This window comes from Falco cherrug, chromosome 7, assembly GCF_023634085.1.
Source record: "Falco cherrug isolate bFalChe1 chromosome 7, bFalChe1.pri, whole genome shotgun sequence".
NCBI lineage: Eukaryota > Metazoa > Chordata > Aves > Falconiformes > Falconidae > Falco > Falco cherrug.
This window is the reverse complement of record NC_073703.1, coordinates 54698323-54718251: the sequence shown is the minus strand read 5'-3', so window position 1 is coordinate 54718251 and position 19929 is coordinate 54698323. Positions and strand designations below refer to the sequence as shown.

The 19929-nt window shown below is 38.0% G+C and overlaps 1 protein-coding gene across 1 annotated transcript; it reads right to left on the bottom strand.

The window, feature by feature from the left end:
- Positions 1–5970: 5970 nt before the first annotated feature.
- Positions 5971–19728, bottom strand: LOC102054517 (fibrinogen-like protein 1-like protein). Its single transcript, XM_014281438.2, has 3 exons — positions 19675–19728; positions 11442–11634; positions 5971–7922 (listed from the first exon to the last, which is right to left on the bottom strand). Exons 2-3 carry the CDS (start codon positions 11587–11589, stop codon positions 7222–7224), a joined length of 849 nt encoding a protein of 282 aa, XP_014136913.1. The 5' UTR covers positions 11590–11634; positions 19675–19728; the 3' UTR covers positions 5971–7221.
- Positions 19729–19929: the final 201 nt, after the last annotated feature.

The following is a 19929-nucleotide window of genomic DNA, read 5'->3' as shown; positions in this document are numbered from 1 at the left end:
TGTTGAACAAGAGTATTCTGTAAATGTTTATGGACTCTGTGCTCAGTAAATGTATTAGAATACATGGTGATGGATTCAGCAATGTTGGTTCAATGTAATTGTGAAATATGTGCTCAAATTATGCTGCTAGTGCTTCACCATGTGAGACATTACATGGCCAAACATGGGTACATTGTAAATACCTAGAATTATATAGAGAGGTGTGTGTTATTTTATTGTTATGTGGGATGTTTATTCTTTAAAAAAATCAAAATCACAAAAAGAAAAAAATGATTTTTATCAGAGTATCTGTTAGTACATAATTATATTTTGTACCTTTAAAAAGTGTTGTGGGACTTTTACAATGTAGAACAATCTTGTTATCTGTATTTCTGTCCTTTCAATGAACTTTTTACTGATCCTATAATCAATTATTGTCATGGTCATGGACTGGTGAAAAGATCTTTTTTTGTAAAATTACACTTTATTTATACATAATTACATACATATACATATATAGAGATACGTATGTATGTATTGGTTTGGGGCTGGGATAGAGTTAATTTTCTTCCTAATAGCTGGTACAGTTCTGTGTTTTGGATTTAGTATATCCAATATAGGTGCGTAAATATATATCCTTAACTAAACTTTTCAGAGACCCTGCACCTTTAATATCTTTGAATACTGAATTTTACCACAAACTAGGGGTATCATTTTTGTCTCTCCCTTTTCAAGTATACTGGCCTCCCTATATCTTCCATATCCCCATAAGTTATCAAGTAACATTCATTTGCTGTAAATATCGTTCATGTTTGTAGATAAATACTTGGAAGAGTTCCCAGAATTTTTAAATGGGTATAGAATACCTAGTTACAGTTGTGCACTTTCTGTGACTACTTAGCACAGAGCCAAGAGCTTTGCAAAGGACAGAAAGTCAAGACAGAACAGAAATGCCTTTATAGAAAAAATCCTCTTGCACTGAGGAAGGATGAAATCAGAGGGTTACAGAGAAAATACTGTAAGAATCTGTAAAATATGATAGAACATACTTTGCAATTAATTATATAATTTGATTGCTAATCATGCTTATCCTACTCAACTATGCATGCCAATTAGTAACTGCTATTAACTGCTGAAAGTTATTTTTATATGTGGATTTTTGTTCCTTATCTCTATTGCACCCATAATGAGACTTGAACTGGGATATATAGAGTTGAGGAGTCTAGATCCAGAGACAGTGATGCACTTCAAGGCAAATTCCTTAATTATCCTTCTTTATGATCCTTTATATATTATTCCAGTTTTAGAGCTGAGCCTCATGAAAATTCCCCATCTCTAATTTAATTATTCTGATCATTTTATCTCCCCCATAAGGCTTTTCTCAGAAATCTGTGACATTGCCATCCTATTTGATAGTTGACCTGAACATGTCAAACTAATTTAACTGATAAATCTTAATGCAAACGTAGCTAAGGATAGTCACATATCTGAAGGAATAAAAATGTCACTGGGATGTGGTAAGTATGTACAATTTCAATGAGAAGTCAATACAACAATTAAAGAATCCCATATCAATGTGGAAGATGCCATTTTCTCATAGAATGCAGTTGTTATGAAACTGGATACCCAGATTGCAACTGAATCGAATATCTATGGACTTTTTTCAGATTCTGGATTTTGCAAAGAATTTTTTAAGATGCTTATTTAGTTGTGGTAGGAAACCCAGTTTGAAATCACCCCTTCATAGTTTGGGATTCCCAAAATATTCATACTGAGGGAGAATTTTTAGGTGCTTCTTTTTTAAAGTTACTCTAAAATTCTTATTGGACATATGTACCTCTGTCTTATCTGGATTCCTTGCTCTAGGAAAATAAACAAACAAATGGATACATTTTCTTTCCCTTCTATAGAGATAGAAATAATATGAAGGAATGGCTGGGGCATAGTGAGAAACAATTATCTGTTTCCTCAGTTGTACATAACAATCAAGATGGAGTTACCATTTACTGTGACCTGTACATCTAGGTGCCCCTCTGTTGGAAAGGACTCTGCTCAAAAAAATCCATGCTGCTTACTCCTTTTTGATATTACAGAAGGGTTTTTCTTTTTTTAAAAAAACAACAATCAAACCAACAGCCCACATTCATTACTTTTATGAGCTACAGACCATCACAGGTCAGAACTTCGCTATGAAAGGCTCGCCCACAGCATTTACCCTGGGGACTCCAAGGGCTCCATCAGCTCCTGAAATGCTTCCGCAGCTGCTGGGCAGTCAGTGGTTCTCCATTTTTAAACAACCTTCCGAACATGAACTCCAAAAACGGATACTCTGTCTTTTCACTTAAATACTTGGCTTTCCTTCTAACAAACGAGAAAGAGGCCATTTTTTTCTTATGTGGTCATCCTAAATCTCCATTTCTGCCTTTTGTGCCCACTAAGAAGTTTTCCTCCACATACAGTTGACAGCTGGGTATCTTAAAACCTTAAATTTTGATCATTCAAATAAACTTGTTTATGATTTTATTCACAGTTACCCCATATCTATATCTAGTTAAAAAAAAATGATAGCATTGTGTTGTACAACTATAGAGATAATCGATGACTAATAGTGGTTTTGGAAAGTGATGGTGTTGCAGTTGTTTTTCCATCTTGATAACTGTATTTCTTCAGGTTTAATAGGCACTTCTGGGCTCTGTTAGCCTATGATCCTTACTAATAGCTCACAGATAATAGTTTTCATTGCACTCAGTAGAACTGCTGCCTTTTACTCAATACATGTGCTATTAGCTACTAAATGCCATTAGTTTCTCCGTGTATCTGCTGATGTATCAAACAAGTCAGTCTTCCTCAAATAATTTGACATTTTAAATCTTTCAAAAATTTTCTTCTCAACAAATACTTCAAACCCTGGTTGCTGGTGGCTCCTCTTTCAATAGACCTGTGAAATGTGGGGATTTTTGCTGAATTCCTGGATTACAATGTCAAGATATAAACTGGAATATCTTTTACTACTTACATGAAGCAGCCATCTAGACATAGTGGAGGTCAGACAGTTGCTTTTACTGTATGTCATACATAAGGCCTCCTTAGATGTGCAATTCATCAGGTAGCGGTAAAGGAAGAGTGGAGAGAGGGTATGGTGGAGAATACCAGCTGCAAAATGTGACTGGATCCAGCTCTGCACCTCACCACTCTGCCTGGGTCCTGATGCCTTCTGAAGTGCAGAAAACATGAGAGTGACTAAAGGACTGTTTTGATAATAGAAGAAAAAATGAGCCCAGGCAGGTAATGTTTATTTATTGATGCACAATATTCAATGCTTGGTCCTAAAAACATTTGTCATACTTTTAACTCTATGGTTAACATGTAAAAAAAAAAGGTTATGTGGAAGTCTAGGAATTTATTGTTTAGGTTACACATATGAAAATCAGAAACAAAAGCATGCACTTTCTCATATGAAAGCTGAATGGTTTTGAAAGACAAATAATAAATGAGCATTTTTGCTAGAAAGAGGTCATCAGGCTCTCTTATTTTGTCAGTTGATACTTTTTTAGGAAGAAATTTTCCTTCTGCTAAATTCTGAGTTGATTAATGTGATACTGTATGTGAGAATACGCTTACCTTTCCTGCAGCTCAGAAAACAACACGGGGAGAAATGCAAAGCAGTGAAGAGGTGAAGAAACCTGTTGTCCTGGCTTTGGCTGGGATGGGGTTAATTTTATTCCTAGTAGCTGGTAGTGCTGTGTTTTGGGTTTTTTATAAGAACAATGTTAATAACACACTGATGATTTAGTTGTTGCAAAGTAGTGCTTACCCTAAATCAAGGACTTTTCAGTCTCCCATGCCCTGCCAGTGAGCAGGTGCACAGGAAGCCAAGAGGGAGTAGAGCCAGGACAGTTGACAGTTGACATCATGCTCAGTATATAAACTGGGAGGAGTTGGCTGGGAGCCACCAATTGCTGCTCGGGGACTGGCTGGGCATCGGTCAGCGGGTGGCGAGCAGTTGTATGGCACATCTCTTGCTTTCTTTTGTTTGTTTTTCCCCTTTGAATTTTATTCCTCTCTCACCCTCTTATCTTCATTATAATTATTGTTGTTGTTATTATTATTGCTACTACTAATTTATTACAATCATTAAACCACGTGTATCTCAACCCACATGTTTTCCCCTTTTTCCGATTCTCCTCCCCATCCCACCAGGGGGAGGGGGGGCAGGGGAGCGAGCAAGCAGCTGTGAGGTACTTAGTTGCTGGCTGAGGTTAGACCACGAAAGGACCCACCTCCTTTCTTCAAGTCTGTGCAGGAGGCAGTATAATCAGGAAAGGCTAAGAGAGAGAGAGAGGATAGGAGAAATGTGAGAGGGAAAAGAAAACACAAGACAGAATAGAAAACCCCGTGTTTCAGACTGTGATTTTCTGATTCAGTGTTGATGACCAGCTGCTCTCAGTTCTAGGTGTCTGATGATTGAGGTTCAGCGATGCAGAAAAAAAATCTGTTCTGTCAAGGCAGTCCTTTGCTAAGGAAGAATTTAGTGCACTTTTCAAGGCTCCATGTCCTTCTCTTTAAGAGCTCTAGAAAGAAGTGCTGGTGGGTGTACTGGAATATTCTTACTTATTTTCATCTACTACTTCATCCCAAATCCTGCTCCAGTAGCCATTTCTATCCATACTTTGGTTAGAAGTGTGGAACCTACCTCAGTCCCTGACTTCCTTTAAATGTCTTTCTTTGAACTGGATTAATTTTTCCATCTTGTTTTTCCTTGAAGACTTGTTGTTTGTAGAGGAATTGTAGAGGAATGAAGGCAGGTTAATTAACATTGATAATACACAGCTGTGGGCTGGCTTCAGGGGCGGTGGGTTGGCTGATGTGGATAATGTGGAGCTCTAAGTTGTTAAATAACTCTAAGGGGTATGGAAGAGGAACACTGGATGAAGAGAGACTTGGAAGAAGCAGGGGGAGGAGAGAGCGTGCCCCAGATGTAGGAGAGACAAGGAGAGGCCCTGGGAGAAGAAGGGGGCTCGGATGAGGAGGGGCTGGCTGGGAGAGGAGCCCAGAGAAGGAAGGCTCTGGACGCAGCAGAGGCAAGAAGCAGGGTGGACTGGCCTGAAGAGGATGAAGAAAGAGCACGGACAGTAGATGAACTGTTGAAACCTTGTGGGAGATTGGTGGCTGTGCTAGGGCAAGGTGCGGGAACTACTTATTGAAGTTAACCTGGAATTTGCTGATAAAAGCCTTGTTGCAGCCGACTGGTTTTGCTAGTGCTGTGACAGTTGTTATGAGCTATTATTACATTTTAATCTAATTCCCATCCTGGAATTCAGTATCAGCATAGATTTGCAGGGTTCTAAGTTAATACTAGAGAATGCCTCCAAAACTGGGCCGTTGGGTTTGGGCTTGCTGGTGCCTCAGTTATTCATACACCTTATTTGCACAGTCTTCCTCCAAAACAGTCCAAGAGTGGGCTGCAGAGCAGGTTACTTGCCTTTGAGGATCAGATGGAGCCTGCTGGCTTCCATGTCAAGATTATTCAAAACACATTTTTGGAAGGTGTGTGAGAACCTGGCCATATGGCCAAGAATTTGAATAAAAGCTATGGGAGACTGGCAGCACTCAGGTGATTTTCTTGTATCCTCATTACAACTTTGGAGGCATCCTGAGAATTACAGCAGAAACCACATTAAATTGACTCAATGACAAATTCAATTCAGCTACTATCCATTTCTTCCCCTACCACACTTCAGTCTTTGAATACAATTTCAGGGAGAAAAAAAGAGCAGATTGTGCTAGATAGATATGTATGGTATATTGGCCTCACCCACATAACATATCTGTATCTCTTTCTGAAAATGCTGCACTGCATTGTAAAAGATAAAAATTATTTTCCTGGCTTTTCCACTTCCCAATTAATTTCTCTTCTTAAGTAATCCTGGCAGGTTTGCTTTTCTGAAAATTAATACAATTTATTTTCTGTGAAGTATTTTTCATGGAAATTATGAGATTCTATTTTTAAATTAAAAAGCAGGATTTTGCCAGTATCTGTTCGTTGAGTTTCTGTAACTGAAATATCTAAGAAAACATACACTATATTCTAATTATTATCATGACATTTTGTATAATGCAACAATAAAAACTCTTCAGTTGTCATTCAGGTGTTCCAATGATACAGAAATGTGTGAAGTAACTCAAACAGCTGTAAAGAAAACAAGGTCTTCAAGGTTATCAAAACAGAAATCCTTTTATTATTTTAAAACAGATGAATTTGTCATGAAATTTAAAGCTTCTCCTTTTATTTTATAATCAGAAAAAAGGCACTGTTTAAATAGTGTCAGGGTTGAGTGCCAAAACAATTGAAGGCAGCAAATGTGAAATAAAGCCAACGTGCTCTTCTTTTCTCACAGTGGCATTAAAAAAAGAGAACATATCATGGAACAGGGAGAAGCAACAGTCAAAACATGGTAAACAAAGTAGAGTAATATTCAGAAAAGACATGAAGCAATAAGTAAACAATTGCAAAATTGATTTGATCTTTTAAAAAATGTGTTCACTGAGTTCCTTGGGGAAAAATTCAGAGGACTTGTAAGGTTCGGATTAGTAGCTTTAAATGGGCTGATGAGCCCATTAGCTCTGGGCACTCTAGAAAGAAAGAAGAAAAGAAAACTATACTGAATACTTCATTGTGTATAGGATCATTAAAAAGTAGAGATAAAAAGAAGAGTCAATGAAAGGGAAAAGAAGCCATGGGCGATGAGGTTAATTCCAATTTTATGTATTAAAATATTTTTCACTAAAGGTAAAAAGGAAAGGCCTGATGCTGCCCTATGGTACACAACACTCTCCAATATGCATTTTATAAATGTAGGTACTTCACTGGAAATTTTCTTCCTGCATGATATATGAAGATATGCAATTACAGGAGATCAACTGTGAACATTCATAGTAGAGCAAGACCTTCTGAAATCCACGTATATGCATGTATATCTCATATAAGACAGACAAGACATCATATCCTGACTCCTCTTATGGCTAAAATACTGTAAAATTTTCTGATAGACGCCTCAGTTTCTGACAGTGACTTCTCACTCGTGTAGTTGGTAGCTGGACAATATGCTACGATAAAGCCCTTGCAGAGGCCCAAATTAAATTTTCAATCATGATTACTTAGTATGATTATCCAGTCAGTGTGAGTTCACTTCAGTCACTGGACAAAGAATCCATGCTCCTTTCAAAGTATGCATAACCTACCTACAGTTCAACTTTCTGGCATGGACAGGACTTGGTTGGGTATGGCAGCCTGTGATCAATAGGTTTGATCATCATCCACGCAAACTTGCACACACGTTGCTTGTTGCAGTCCTTTTGCCAGTATATCATGTTCCTACGATTTAAATTTGCTCCAGCACACGCATCATACCACCAGCCTCCCCCAGGAACACCATTGTGTTCCAGTTTAGCACAATTCTGAAAGTAATTGTCATTGTCTCTGTCCTTGGTGGTGAACTTCTGGTTGTCATGGAGATAAGCTTCTGTGTCCAGGGTCAGAGCATCAGTGGCGTTGCCTTTGTATAGACCAACCCTGATTCGGTATTGAGACTCTTCATCTTCAATAAGGAATGGTTCGTACTGTCCCCATTTGATTTCAGCATTTAGGTTTACAAGTTTAACTCCAAGTATATATTGCACGGAGCTGCTAGTTAACTGATGCATATATTCATTTCCTAACCAGTGGCTGTCATGAACAGAGCCAAATCCATATTTGTAATCCTGCCAGGTCCTATCAAAGTCAACAGTAGTATTGGCTGTAATGTGCTGGATTACTGTCCAGCCACCATCCTGCATGTTACAAGAGACAACAATTGGCTCCTCCTTTGGTTGGATGATGTAAAGACCATCTCTGCAATTTCCTTTGGAGCGCTGAAAAATCTCAAAACAATCCCTTGGATAGTCTGAGTAGGAAAAAAAGAAGTTTTAAAGTAACTTTCTGTTCAAATCGTAATTTTAGATAATGAACTCTGTCCTTTAGAATAAGTGAATGATTGCCTTGTGACTGGAAGCTGACTGACTTACCCCAGGTAATGGGTGCCTACTTAGTTAAAGGAGGAAGGAAGATTTCAGGGCAGAACATGCAGGAAATGTTCAGAAATTCAAAAAAGGTTTTGTTACTCTACCATCCACCAGAGTGTGATTATGCCTTTATGACAGAAGTATGGTTGAAAAGCTGAAAGTTATGTACAGACCATTCCTTTTCCTCCTGTGTTCTTCCAGTTTAAGTAGTCAGCAACTTTGCAGTTCTCGGTGCCATGTCTTGGAGGATTGTGTTTAATTACTAGAGCTAGCCTTATCCTCAGCAAATAAATCTAATTTCTCTTTAACCAATTTATACTTCAGGCATCTGCAACATCCTTGCATTAAATTCTGATAAGTATGTCATGTGATCATTGATCAAAGGGAGATATTAAAGAACATTTCTTGCTACTACAAAACTTAAAAACATCTAGACTTTTTTAGGAACAGTTCTTGTCACTCAAACTCCAGGCTAAATCTTACCACTGATTTGCAGGTAGAACTACAGTGCTGTGCTGCCAATATCAGAAAAATAGGTGAAAGTGCTTTTCCACTTTATTGCTTATCCAGTAGACTCAGAGGTTGATAAAAATAGCATATAAGGCTTGGGATGGCCCTCTATATTGGGCTGAAATATATATATATATACACACTGTGGTTTTTAAATTTAACTTGCTTATAAGGTAATTTCTTGCTATAGTATAGTTTCAAGCATCTCTCAGACTAAGGCACAATGCTCTGGTTTTTACAATTGATTGTGAGGCTTCCAAGAGCAAGAATATAATTTATTTAAATATACAGTTATGTATGTATGAATTCATATATAGATAATTCCTTTTGTAGAGAAGGATGTTATTCAATGTTCTGTTACTCAAAAATATGTTTATGAATTGAAATAACTTCTCAATAGAGTTGAAAGACTTGTCATTATGTCATTGTACTATGGAATATTTGTCATTTATATTTAATAAAAACTTGACAATTTTAATATCTCTATGAGGACAATTCCTACAGAAAATTCAACCACCTGTGATGTAAAATGACAGCTCTTCAGACCTAAGAAATCTGATGTTCTTTCCTGACAATGACTGACAGGAATTTAGATACTGTATTTAGAACTTAATTTTTTCTTCTGGGAAAAAGGGATAATTCAGGAAAAGTATGGCTAGATGTCCTAATTTAAAAAAAAAAAAAAAAAAGGTCAAAAAACAAGGAAAAATATTTCCAAAGATAAAAGTTGAAAGCAAAAGCTCATAAAAAAAGCTCTTCACTGCCCAAATCACTGACCAGAGAGACCCTACTGATCCTTTTTACTGAACACATTGGTTTTCTTTTTCTGAACAGAAGAACAGAATCTGAAAAGAGTCACTCTCATTGTATGGTCTCGTGACCAACAGATCAAAAGTACACTGAATAGTTTGGTTAGTGTAAAAACAAACAAAAAAAGCCCCTCAACTTTCTGGAAAGAGGAAGGGACCATGAGTGACTGTTTTAGCTATTAGTGATCCTGTAAGGAATTAGATCATCCAGTCTTCTTTACAGATTCATTAAATTCCTTCTCTTCCAACTGGAAAGCATTGTAGACCAATAACTGTCACTACTCTGTTAGAAATACTCATCTGATTCTCAGTCTAATTTTATTAATATCCACTGCCCATCTTTTCCTTTCTTGTGTCATGTTGTCCTTTAGTTAAATAGTGCTTCTTCCTGGGTAATAAGCCCCAGTGTACCATGAGGACAGCTATATTTTTAGTCAGCCTTTGTTTTGTTATGGTAAATTCTGTAGGATACGTAAGTTCTTTAATTATTTAGTGTTAGATAAATCTCTTGTTCCTTAATTATCTTAGTAGCTTTTCTGAACCTCTTCACTGCAAATCAATTTCCTAGAACATGGGTAAAATTTGCACACAGTATTGCAGATGGCCTTATATAGTGCCACTGATCCTTCCCAAGTCTTATTAAAAACATACCTGTTGATATATTCTAGGATTGCATTTGTATTGCTTAGTTTCCTTTAAACTACAGGTTAGTCTTTGGATCATTCTAACTAGTAAAGTCCTCACCTTGCAATAAAACCTAGAACTTTGTACTTTATTTTTCATCCCAAACATATTACTTAAGAACATACGATTTTTTTTCTGTATAATATTCTGACTTTTGTATTGGCATTTGTTTACTTCATGTCAGCATTAAATTTTATCAGCATATTCCTATTTTTGCACTTAATAAGGTGGGTTTTTTTCCTATTTTGTACTTAATAAGAATACTGAAAAGATCATTTGTAAGCAAATACTTCTATTCTCCCCTTGACTTTATGGTTTACTTTTCTACTTCAGTCATTGCCATTTTCTTCTCAATCTCTACTGAAATTATAAAGTAACCCAACCTTCTCTGATTTAAAATTGTATTAAGTATTTTATCATAGGCTTTTTTTAGATATCCAGATAGACTAAACATGTTAAATAGTATTATTCATAGTATCAGCATTGTGTTAAATATAGTCTTTTATATTTGGTATTCAGAAGTTTACTGTTATTTTTAAGAAACTCTGGACAGATTTACAGGAGTATATAGGTTTTTGAAGGTCTTACTTTTATTCCTGTCATTGGCTAATAGAATCCACAGCCAATATTAGAATACTTTAAATCTCAATACTATCTGCATGACATTATTAAATATCCTGAAAGAGCAAAACTGTGTACACAACTCTGTACCACAGTTAGAACATTCACCTGGCAGACACAGCTTGACTCCAGATGTGATCCCATGATTTTATAGAATGATTAAGTGATTTATACAGTAATGTCCAAGCCAGCAATATATACACTGACACTTGTATTTGCCCTTCTCAGTGAATATTATTCATGCAAAATAGAACTTCTATAGACAGCTAATGAGAACATAATTTAGGCTAATTGTTACAGGATTCATTTGGAAAGTAAATTTTATAAACCCTCAAGTGCCATCAGTCAGAGGAGGAAAATTAATCAATCCCACTATTCTTTATGTGTACATTTTATGTGGGATCTGCTCTGGTAAATGTATTGGAAAACATACCAAGCTGGACCTTGCAAACCAGAAAGGCTCAGGGATGCCTCAGTTATAGGTACCAATGGGATTTAGGTACTGAGGTGTCAGGTGTAATCTAGATATGACTGTCCTAAGAATAAGTCTTCAAATGCCACAAAACTTTTTTTTTTCAAAAAACCTGTTAATTTCTCTTGAATTAGATGGCAGCTGAGCAAGGGTTTCAAAGATTCTGGACTTTAGGGCAGGACATGTTCATATTGCAAAATATTTTTGCAGGGCTAACTGTCAAATACATTGGCTGAAAATGTTACAGCAAAGCAATAAAGTAAAACACAGCATGCATCCAAATCACTCACTCTCTTCATGAGTACCTTTTTCATTGGTGTTACCCAGCCTCTCATAGCCTCTTTGGGGGAGAAGGTGGGCATTAGCCAAGACCACTGCCTTTTTGGTGCTCACTGACACAATGCAGTGAGACAGCAAGAACAGAATAAAACCCGCTGAACTTGTCAACAGCATCTTCTGATTCAGTCCTCCTGCAGCAATACGGAACTGTAACACAGACTGAAATTGAAAATGGAAAGACTTATGACCTTTAGTATGAAAGTTCTGAAGGAGAAAGGTATTGAAATACTTAGCTTCAATTTAATGAGCCTCTGCCAAAACTGGCTTCTCCCATTTTTCAAGGGCCTCTCCTTTCCCTGATGTCTCACTCCCTATTTCTGATTAGTCATTCCTCTGACACTGAGCACTGTGCTGCAACACTTAGAATGTCTCATGCTTCTGTCACCTTTTACCATGCCAGGCAATGAAACATAATGTAATTTTATATGTGACAAAAAGCCATAGAAAGTGATGTAATGACAAAAGAAAAAGCACACCTTATATTTATCGGAATTGAATTTCAGTTATTCCCTGAGTCCAAACTGTAGTAAAATAGAGGCACCAACAGTCAGACTGGTAGAAACAGTAACACTATCTTTGCTAACTGTCTGTAATTCAACAATACTGAAAGACAAGGCTTTCCAAGTGCTGGGAATATTTCCATGTACTGGAGAACTCACTTCAGCACATCTGGACTATGCCTTTTCTGAACTTCCATCTACAGCTTTAAGTAATAGGTCACAGGTTTAAATCAGATTTTTTTTTAAAAAAAGCTCAATAAACACAGCAAAAAGAACTTTTCTTCAGCCTCTTCAAAACGCACAAGGGTTCAATATGTTGAATCAAAACAGTTTTGAGCCCCATTTTGTCCTCCTTTGGGGGTTACAAATCTAGTAAGCCTCCATCCAACATGGCAAGAAGCCTTACGACTATTACTGTTTTTAATTAATGAATAATACTATTATTACTGAACTAAATCCTGGGGTCCTCACTTAGGCAAATCCTAGGTTGACTGAAGAGGCATTTCTGTATCAATGATAGCATAGACTGAATCAGGATAACAAATGCTTCCTATACTCTCAAAGGACACATTTACGTAGACTCTAGCCAAACTCTTTTTATTTTTTTGGGTTTTTTTTAACGACTGAGCTCCCCACAGTGTCTTTGACAAAGGCAGAAAATAGATCTAGCAAGCAGCAATTCGGTCAGAGATTATTTCCTGCCAGCGTCAGCACAGAGTCTAGAGAGATCCATATCCTTCTCCACAGTGGTTTATGCTGGAACAAAGCCACATTCCTTATAAATCTAATGCCATAGCAGCAGATTCAGCAAACGGTTTTCCAGAGTGGAAAAATATTCAGCACATATTTTTTAAAATGTCCAAGATAAATCACTGTAATAAAGTTCAGATTTGAGAATTAATTTTTATACCCACCATAAAGAAAACCAGCAAAAGAGTTTTCTATTCTACCTAAAACCATTCAGTAATAGTTCTGATTTGCTATTAACACACAATTTGCTATTTTATGCAAAGTTGATCATTTGACATTGGGATCATAATAAACCGGAAAATTACTGGTTGGACTTGATGAAAGTTTTCCTGTTTCCTGAAAGCTTCCATTATTGTTGCTATTATTAATTATTATATTATAAATTACTTAAAATCAAAAAATAATCCACAAGCATCACTAAACTTCAGGAAATCTGCACTTGGATCTGGAGTTATTTTAAAGGCTGTTTTGTTTTTCTTTAGCATTTTTGAGTGAATAAGGCTTTTTTCTTCCCTTATATTACACATTGAAATGATTTACAGATCCATTTAATTCTAGAATTTCAGAAGTTGGAATTATAAATTATTAAGAAAGCAGCTTTGGAAAACAACACTAGACAGGCGCCTTACCTCTTTCAAGTGAAGCCTGGCAAAGAAAACCACTCACAAATGAATGAGCTTGTTCCTTACAGTTGTACTTTGCCTGCTTCTTAAGTCCAAGTGAATAAATCAGCTCCAACACACACTATCTCAGATGAAGCAAAATTGCATCTTCATTATTTCACAGCGTGTACTTACTCTAGTGGACTTTGCTCTCACTTACTACACTTGCAAGTAAATATGTATGAATTGTAAAGTACAAAGTTCTTCCATAAGGATTAAAACAACGTAGTAACTAAATCAAATTTCCTTGATTAATAAATAAGCACAGTGATGGAGACCCACGAAGAGGTTTTAGTTCAGAAAATTATTTACGTTGCTTAAATATACAGGGGGATGCTCAAACTGACTGTGTCATTTTGCATAGGTAAATTAACTAGCTGCTATACTGCTAGTCACATTTAAAACTGCCTAGAGACAACTTGATTCATAGGTACTGGGAACAAACCAACAATAAACCTTGTTGTTACTTCATGGTTTAATGTGAACGAATCAGAAACGGTGTTTCTGAGATATAAAAATGGGAAAAACCAAAAGTAGAACAGGCTGGTCAAAAAGTTTCTGTTTCAATTTATTCAGATTAACAATTAACATTAAGTCAGGTCAAAACTGTAATGAATTAATTAATTGTTGCTATATATCTGAAGACTGTACTGCCTATCTGCACGGCCTTTATAGGATGTCTAATCTAGCATTTACACTTTTCAAGAGGAGCGAACACTTAAGTTTTTGTGCTCCTTGATCCAGCCTACAACCCTACAATCAGATTCTATCCCTGAAACAAGCCACAATTAAAACTAATGGAGCATTTAAGACCTGTGCAAGCTCTACTTGAAGATTTATACCATGCTTCAGTAATTCATCCTCAGTAAAAGCACAATTTGAGGATTTGTATTCATGCATAATTAAATAAATACACATAATGAATGTTTTAAGGAAGATTTGCTTGTAAAATTTAAAACTCGGTGATATTTATCTTCATTTTCAAAGTACAAGCAACACTCTAATATAATGGCCACAGGGAGTCAGAAAGTTATCTTTTCCCTGACACTGGTCAGTAGCAGAGCTACAGGGAAAAGTTTAAGAACACATTCTCTTTGCTTGTAGTGTTATGTAGCTCAGGAAATTTCTGATATCTGTATGTCTGACATACCTAATTTCTGGCTGGTACCAAGCTTTATAAACCTTGGCTAAAGCATGAAAATACTGTATTGTAGTTTATGAAATACTACAAGTGCTTTGGACAGATAGGAATCTTGTTGAAATAGTATACTGAGAAAGGGCAGAAGGTACCTTTCCACTCTGTCCATATTGATATGCTCTAGAAAACACCACTGACTTTAGTGTTAGTTACTGATAGGTCTCATGTTACCCTGATATAAATTGGGGTATATCTTTGTTTTGTGCCTTTGATTCCTACGTTTTCCATCACCGTTTATCTCTTCCCCTACCTTTCAACTTTTCTTTACTTTCTTGCTTTTTGCTTCTCTTTGTTGAATTCCGAACTTCAATCTGAGCTGGCAGAGCAGAAGTGAAGTCGGAAGTGTTAAATTAGAAGAGAGAAGAAAGGGCAACAGCATTCATTCACTTGTGCTCTGAAAGGTGTCTCTTTCTGTAGGTGAACACTTTGAAAAACAATGAAAATCATTACATCTCTCTCTCTCTGTTCTTGATCAAGTATTTTGAGAATAATTTTTCAGCCCTATAAATCATATAATGATCTTAAGGTAGAACTACTTTATACTGGTATGGTTTGGTAATTTACAGATTTCAAAATAATGCATCACTATAATGACATTGTTAGCCATGTTAATGAAGTTACTCAAGTTTCTCAGCCTAATGACCACATATTCCTTCCCCACGATATGCTGGTTTTACTTATCCCTTTGACGCTGCTCAGCTTTAACTGGCAAGCATTCATTTGGATTTTTCCAGTGCAGCCTGTCCTATGTGGAAAGTTTCTTCACAAGTTTTCTGTATTTTAACAAGTCATGGTCTTGTTAAGACACCCTTGCAAAGGAAGAATTTGACTGATATTGATTAACTTACTATTTCATCAAGCTCTGAAGTTAGTTGCGATGGCAACCTGGCTACTACATTGCAACTAACCAGACTTTCTGTGTAAGGGATATGAAAAATGCCCATAGATAAACCCATATAATGAAGCCATCAGTTCTAGCAAGATCAAAGTTGTGTTAATTTAACCTTAGTAGTCTGGATAATGATGTCAATAAGTGCTGGTAAATATTATAGAATCATAGAATCATTTAGGTTGGAAAAGACCTTTAAGATTGAATCCAACCATTAACCTAGCACTGCCAAGTCCACCACTAAACCATATCCCTAAAGTGCCACATCTACACATCTTTTAAATATCAACAAGGATGGTGACTCAACCACTTCCCTGAGCAGCCTGTTCTAGTGCTTGACAACCCTTTTGGTGAAGAAATTTTTCCTCATGTCCAATCCAAACCTCCCCTGGTGTAACTTGAGACTGTTTTCTCTTGTCCTATCACTTGTTACCTGGGAGCAGACACTGGCACCTCCCTCGCTACAGCCTCCTGTCAGGTAGCTGTAGAGTGATGTCTTCCCTGAGCCTCCTCTTCACCAGGCTAAGCAAGCCCAGTTCCCTCAGATGCTCCTCATAAGACTTATGCTCCAGACCCTTCACCAGCTCCATTTTCCATCTCTGGACATGCTCCAGCACCTCAATGTCCCTCCTGCAGTGAGGGGCCCAAAACTGAACATAGTGTTCAAAGTGCAGCCTCACCAGTGCCGAGTACAGGGGGACACACTGTTTCAGATACAAGCCAGGATGCTGTTGGCCTTCTGGACCACCTGGGCACGCTGCTGGCCCATGTTCATCCAGCTGTCAGCCAGCACCCCCAGGCCCTTTTCCCCCAGGCACTTTCCAGCCGCTCTGCCCCCAGCCCGTAGCACTGTGTGGGGCTGGTGTGACCCAAGCGCAGGACCCGGCACTGAGCCTTGTTGAACCTGGTACAACTGGCCTTGGCCCACGGGTCCAGCATGTCCAGATCCCCCTGCAGAGCCTGCCTGCCCTCCAGCCGGTCAACACGCCCCCACAACTTAGTGTTGTCTTCAGACTTACTGAGGGTGCACCCAGTCCCCTCGTCCAGGTCATTGATAAAGGTGTTAAACAGAGCTGGCCCCAGCACTGAGCCCTGGGGAACACCACTTGTGACTAGCTGCCAACTGGCTTTTAACTCCATCCACCACCACTCTTTGGGCCCGGCCATCCAGCAGCTTTTTACCCAGCACAGAGTGCACCTGTCCAAGCCGTGAGCAGCCAGTTTCCCCAGAGAATGCTGTGGGAATGTGTCAAAGACTTTACTGATGTCCAGGTACACAACATGCACAGCCTTTCCCTAACCCACTAGGTGGGTCACCTTGTTGTAGAGGGAGATCAGGTTTGTTGAGCAGGACCTGTCTGTCATAAACCCACGCTGGCTGGGCCTGATCCCATGGTTGTCCTGCATGTGCTGTGTGATGGCGCTCAGGCTGATCTGCTCCATAACCTTCCCCAGCACTGAGGTCAGGCTGACAGGCCTGCAGCTCCCCATATCCTCCTTCTGGCCATTCTTGTAGATGGGCATCACATTTGCTAACTCCCACTCAACTGGGACTTCCCTGTTAGCCAGGACTGCTGATAAATGGTGGAAAGTGGCTTGGTGAGCACTTCTGCCAGCTCCCTCAGTACCCTTGCGTGGATTCCATCTGGCCTCATGGACTTGCGTGTGTCTAAGTGGTGTAGCAGGTCACTAACCGTTCCCCCTTGGATTCATTCTGCTCCCTGTCCATGTCTTCCAGCTCAGGGGGCTGGGTACCCAAAGAAAAAATGGACTTACTATTAAAGACTGAGGCAAAGAAGGCATTAAGTACTTCAGCCTTTGCCAGTATGTTTCCTTCCCCCTGTGTCCAATAAAGGATGGAGATTCTCTGTAGCTCTCCTTTTGTTGCTAATATATTTACAGAAACATGGTTTATGGTCTTTTATGGCAGTAGCCGTATTAAGTTCTAGTTGGGCTTCAGTCCTTCTAATTTTCTTCCTGCAAAACCTCATGCCATACTTGTAGCCCTCCTGAGTTGCCTGCCCCTTCTTCCAAAGATTGTAAGATGTCTTTTCTTCCAAGTTCCAGCCAAAGCTCTTTGTTCAGCCAGGCTGGTGGTCTCTTTTGCCAGCTTGTCTTTTGGCACATGGGGATGGCCTGCTCTTGTGCCTTTAGGATTTCCTTCTTGAGGAATGCCCAGCCTTCCTGGACTCCCTGGCCCTTCAGGGCTGCCTGCCTAGGGACTCTGTCAGCCAGTCTCCTAAACAGGCCAAAGTCTGCTCTCTAGAAGTCAAAGGTGGCAGTTCTTCTAACCCCCCTCCTTACTTCTCCAAGAGTTAAAAACTCTATCATCTTGTGCTCTCTGTGCCCAAAATGGCCTCCATCATTATGGGAAAGGCTTTGACACAAGCTAGCAACTTGCATACCCAGGGTCTTCAAAAGGCTTGACATGGGTGATTTATGGCTCTGTGTTGTTGCCAGAAACATGTAAAATGCTGCATTTCATTCAATAATCTTGTTCAGCATACAAAGGAACTCAAGCAACAAAGTTCCAGCCAGGCAAAACACATAAAACATAGAAAACGGCTCACTGAGTATCTTTCCTGAAAAAGGTTTTATGAGTGCACAGCACAAGTCATTGCTTTGGGGAAAAAAACCCGAGAAAAACCAAACCACCAAACAACAAAACCAGGCCATAGAAATATTTCTGCAACTTTGGGTGACTTTGAATTGCTTTGCAACCTTGGCTAAATGCACTTTAGTATCTTTGTATAGGATCAGTAACAAAAAAATGTTTGTAACAGTTTTCACTTCTTCTTGAACTTCTGAGCTGGCAATGGCACATGAAGTGTGTGTTTTGTCTGACAATGCAGAAAGCAGTTATTAACTGCTGAAACACATTGCACATAAGACTCTTTTCAATACAGTTTTTAAATCTCCTTTTACACATTCATTATTTGTGAGATGAACCATTATTTAGGAAATGAACCAAGGCATATATTTTGGACTGAAAGTAAAACAGAATAAATGCTTCCCTCTTGGAAATACCTGACTTTTCAGATGTTCAGAACTTTTTTTCTTTCCGATTTTTTAATAAATATATTCCAAGGTCTGAAGTAAACACTAAACCCACATTTATTATGTCTTCCTCTTGAAGCATAGACCAAATTCTAAAGGGATAGAAACTTAACTAAATTGAAAAGAGCACACTTTCAAAAAACACACTGAAGCAGGACCTAATTTGAAAAATGCATCCAAATCCATCATCATAGGACACACCGGAAAAATAATTTAAGCTGATAGGACTAGTGGCAATGAAAAACTGAAATTACTCTGGTAGCTTTGGAAAAGAGTATGATAGGACACGTCTTGTAAGTTACTTTTTATTTTAAAGGTGGCCGAAATTGCCAGATACAATTATTGCAGGTGAAAACTGTTGGAGAGTATTTGTGTGGAATGCAATTTAGGTGACACATAACTTAATATGGTAGAATTTGTGATTCTAAGGAAAGAAATATGCAGTATTGTAAGGACAATATATTTTAATTAAAAAAAAAAAAAGAAAAGAAAAAGAAAAAGCAGACCAAGAAACTTAGGCAACTGTTTTCTAACCCCTCTTGCTAAGATTCTCAGAGAAAAAAGTCTCTTCAAGGAGGGTGGCAGTTAATAAAAGGTACTATAATAAAGGAGAAATGACAAACTATTTCTCATGAAGAAAAACAGGAACCATATTAACAGCTTAAAAGTTCTGGTTCAAGAGTTCTGTAAAAATTTGAAAGTCAAAATGGAGATGTGCAAACAAATGGTGGAATAAAACAACAAATTCCTAAGAGTGACTATATGAGAATAACACAACAAAAGACTAGGAAAAAATTAGAGGTTAAGATTAAAAAGATTGCCGTTAGGAAGGGGCATAAAAATTAGAGAAATATTTTGTAAATTAATTGGAAATAAAAAGCAGTCAAAACTAAAAATCTATTATTTAATGAGGAAGGAGGGCAAATGCCACAGATTCAATGTCTTTTTTTGTTGCAGACTTCATAAACAGCGATCAGATACTTAATGAAATTGATTTTAATGAGTAGGATTAGAGGCCAGATTAGGTGAAAAACATCTCAAAGACACTGAAGAAGTTAGATATTTTCAAATGGCAAAGACAGATTAAATCCGACAGGCACCTTGTGAACTAGCAGGAGCTCTCTCTGAACCATTTACACTTACCTTTTAGAAGTCATGGAGGTCCCAGAGGACTTCAGTGGGCATAGTAAAGGCCAGTCTTTTAAAAAGAGAAATAAAGAACAGTGAGCTACATTTAAAAACTCAGAAAATGAGAACTGAAAAAACCCAGGGGTTGATAAGGTGATGAAAAGCAGCCAGCATAGACAGGTCAACAAAGAAATCAGATCAGGTTTGTTCCTCCCTGCTACACAGATCCCACCTTTCCCCATCCTTTGGTCCTTCCTCTAACCATTCCAT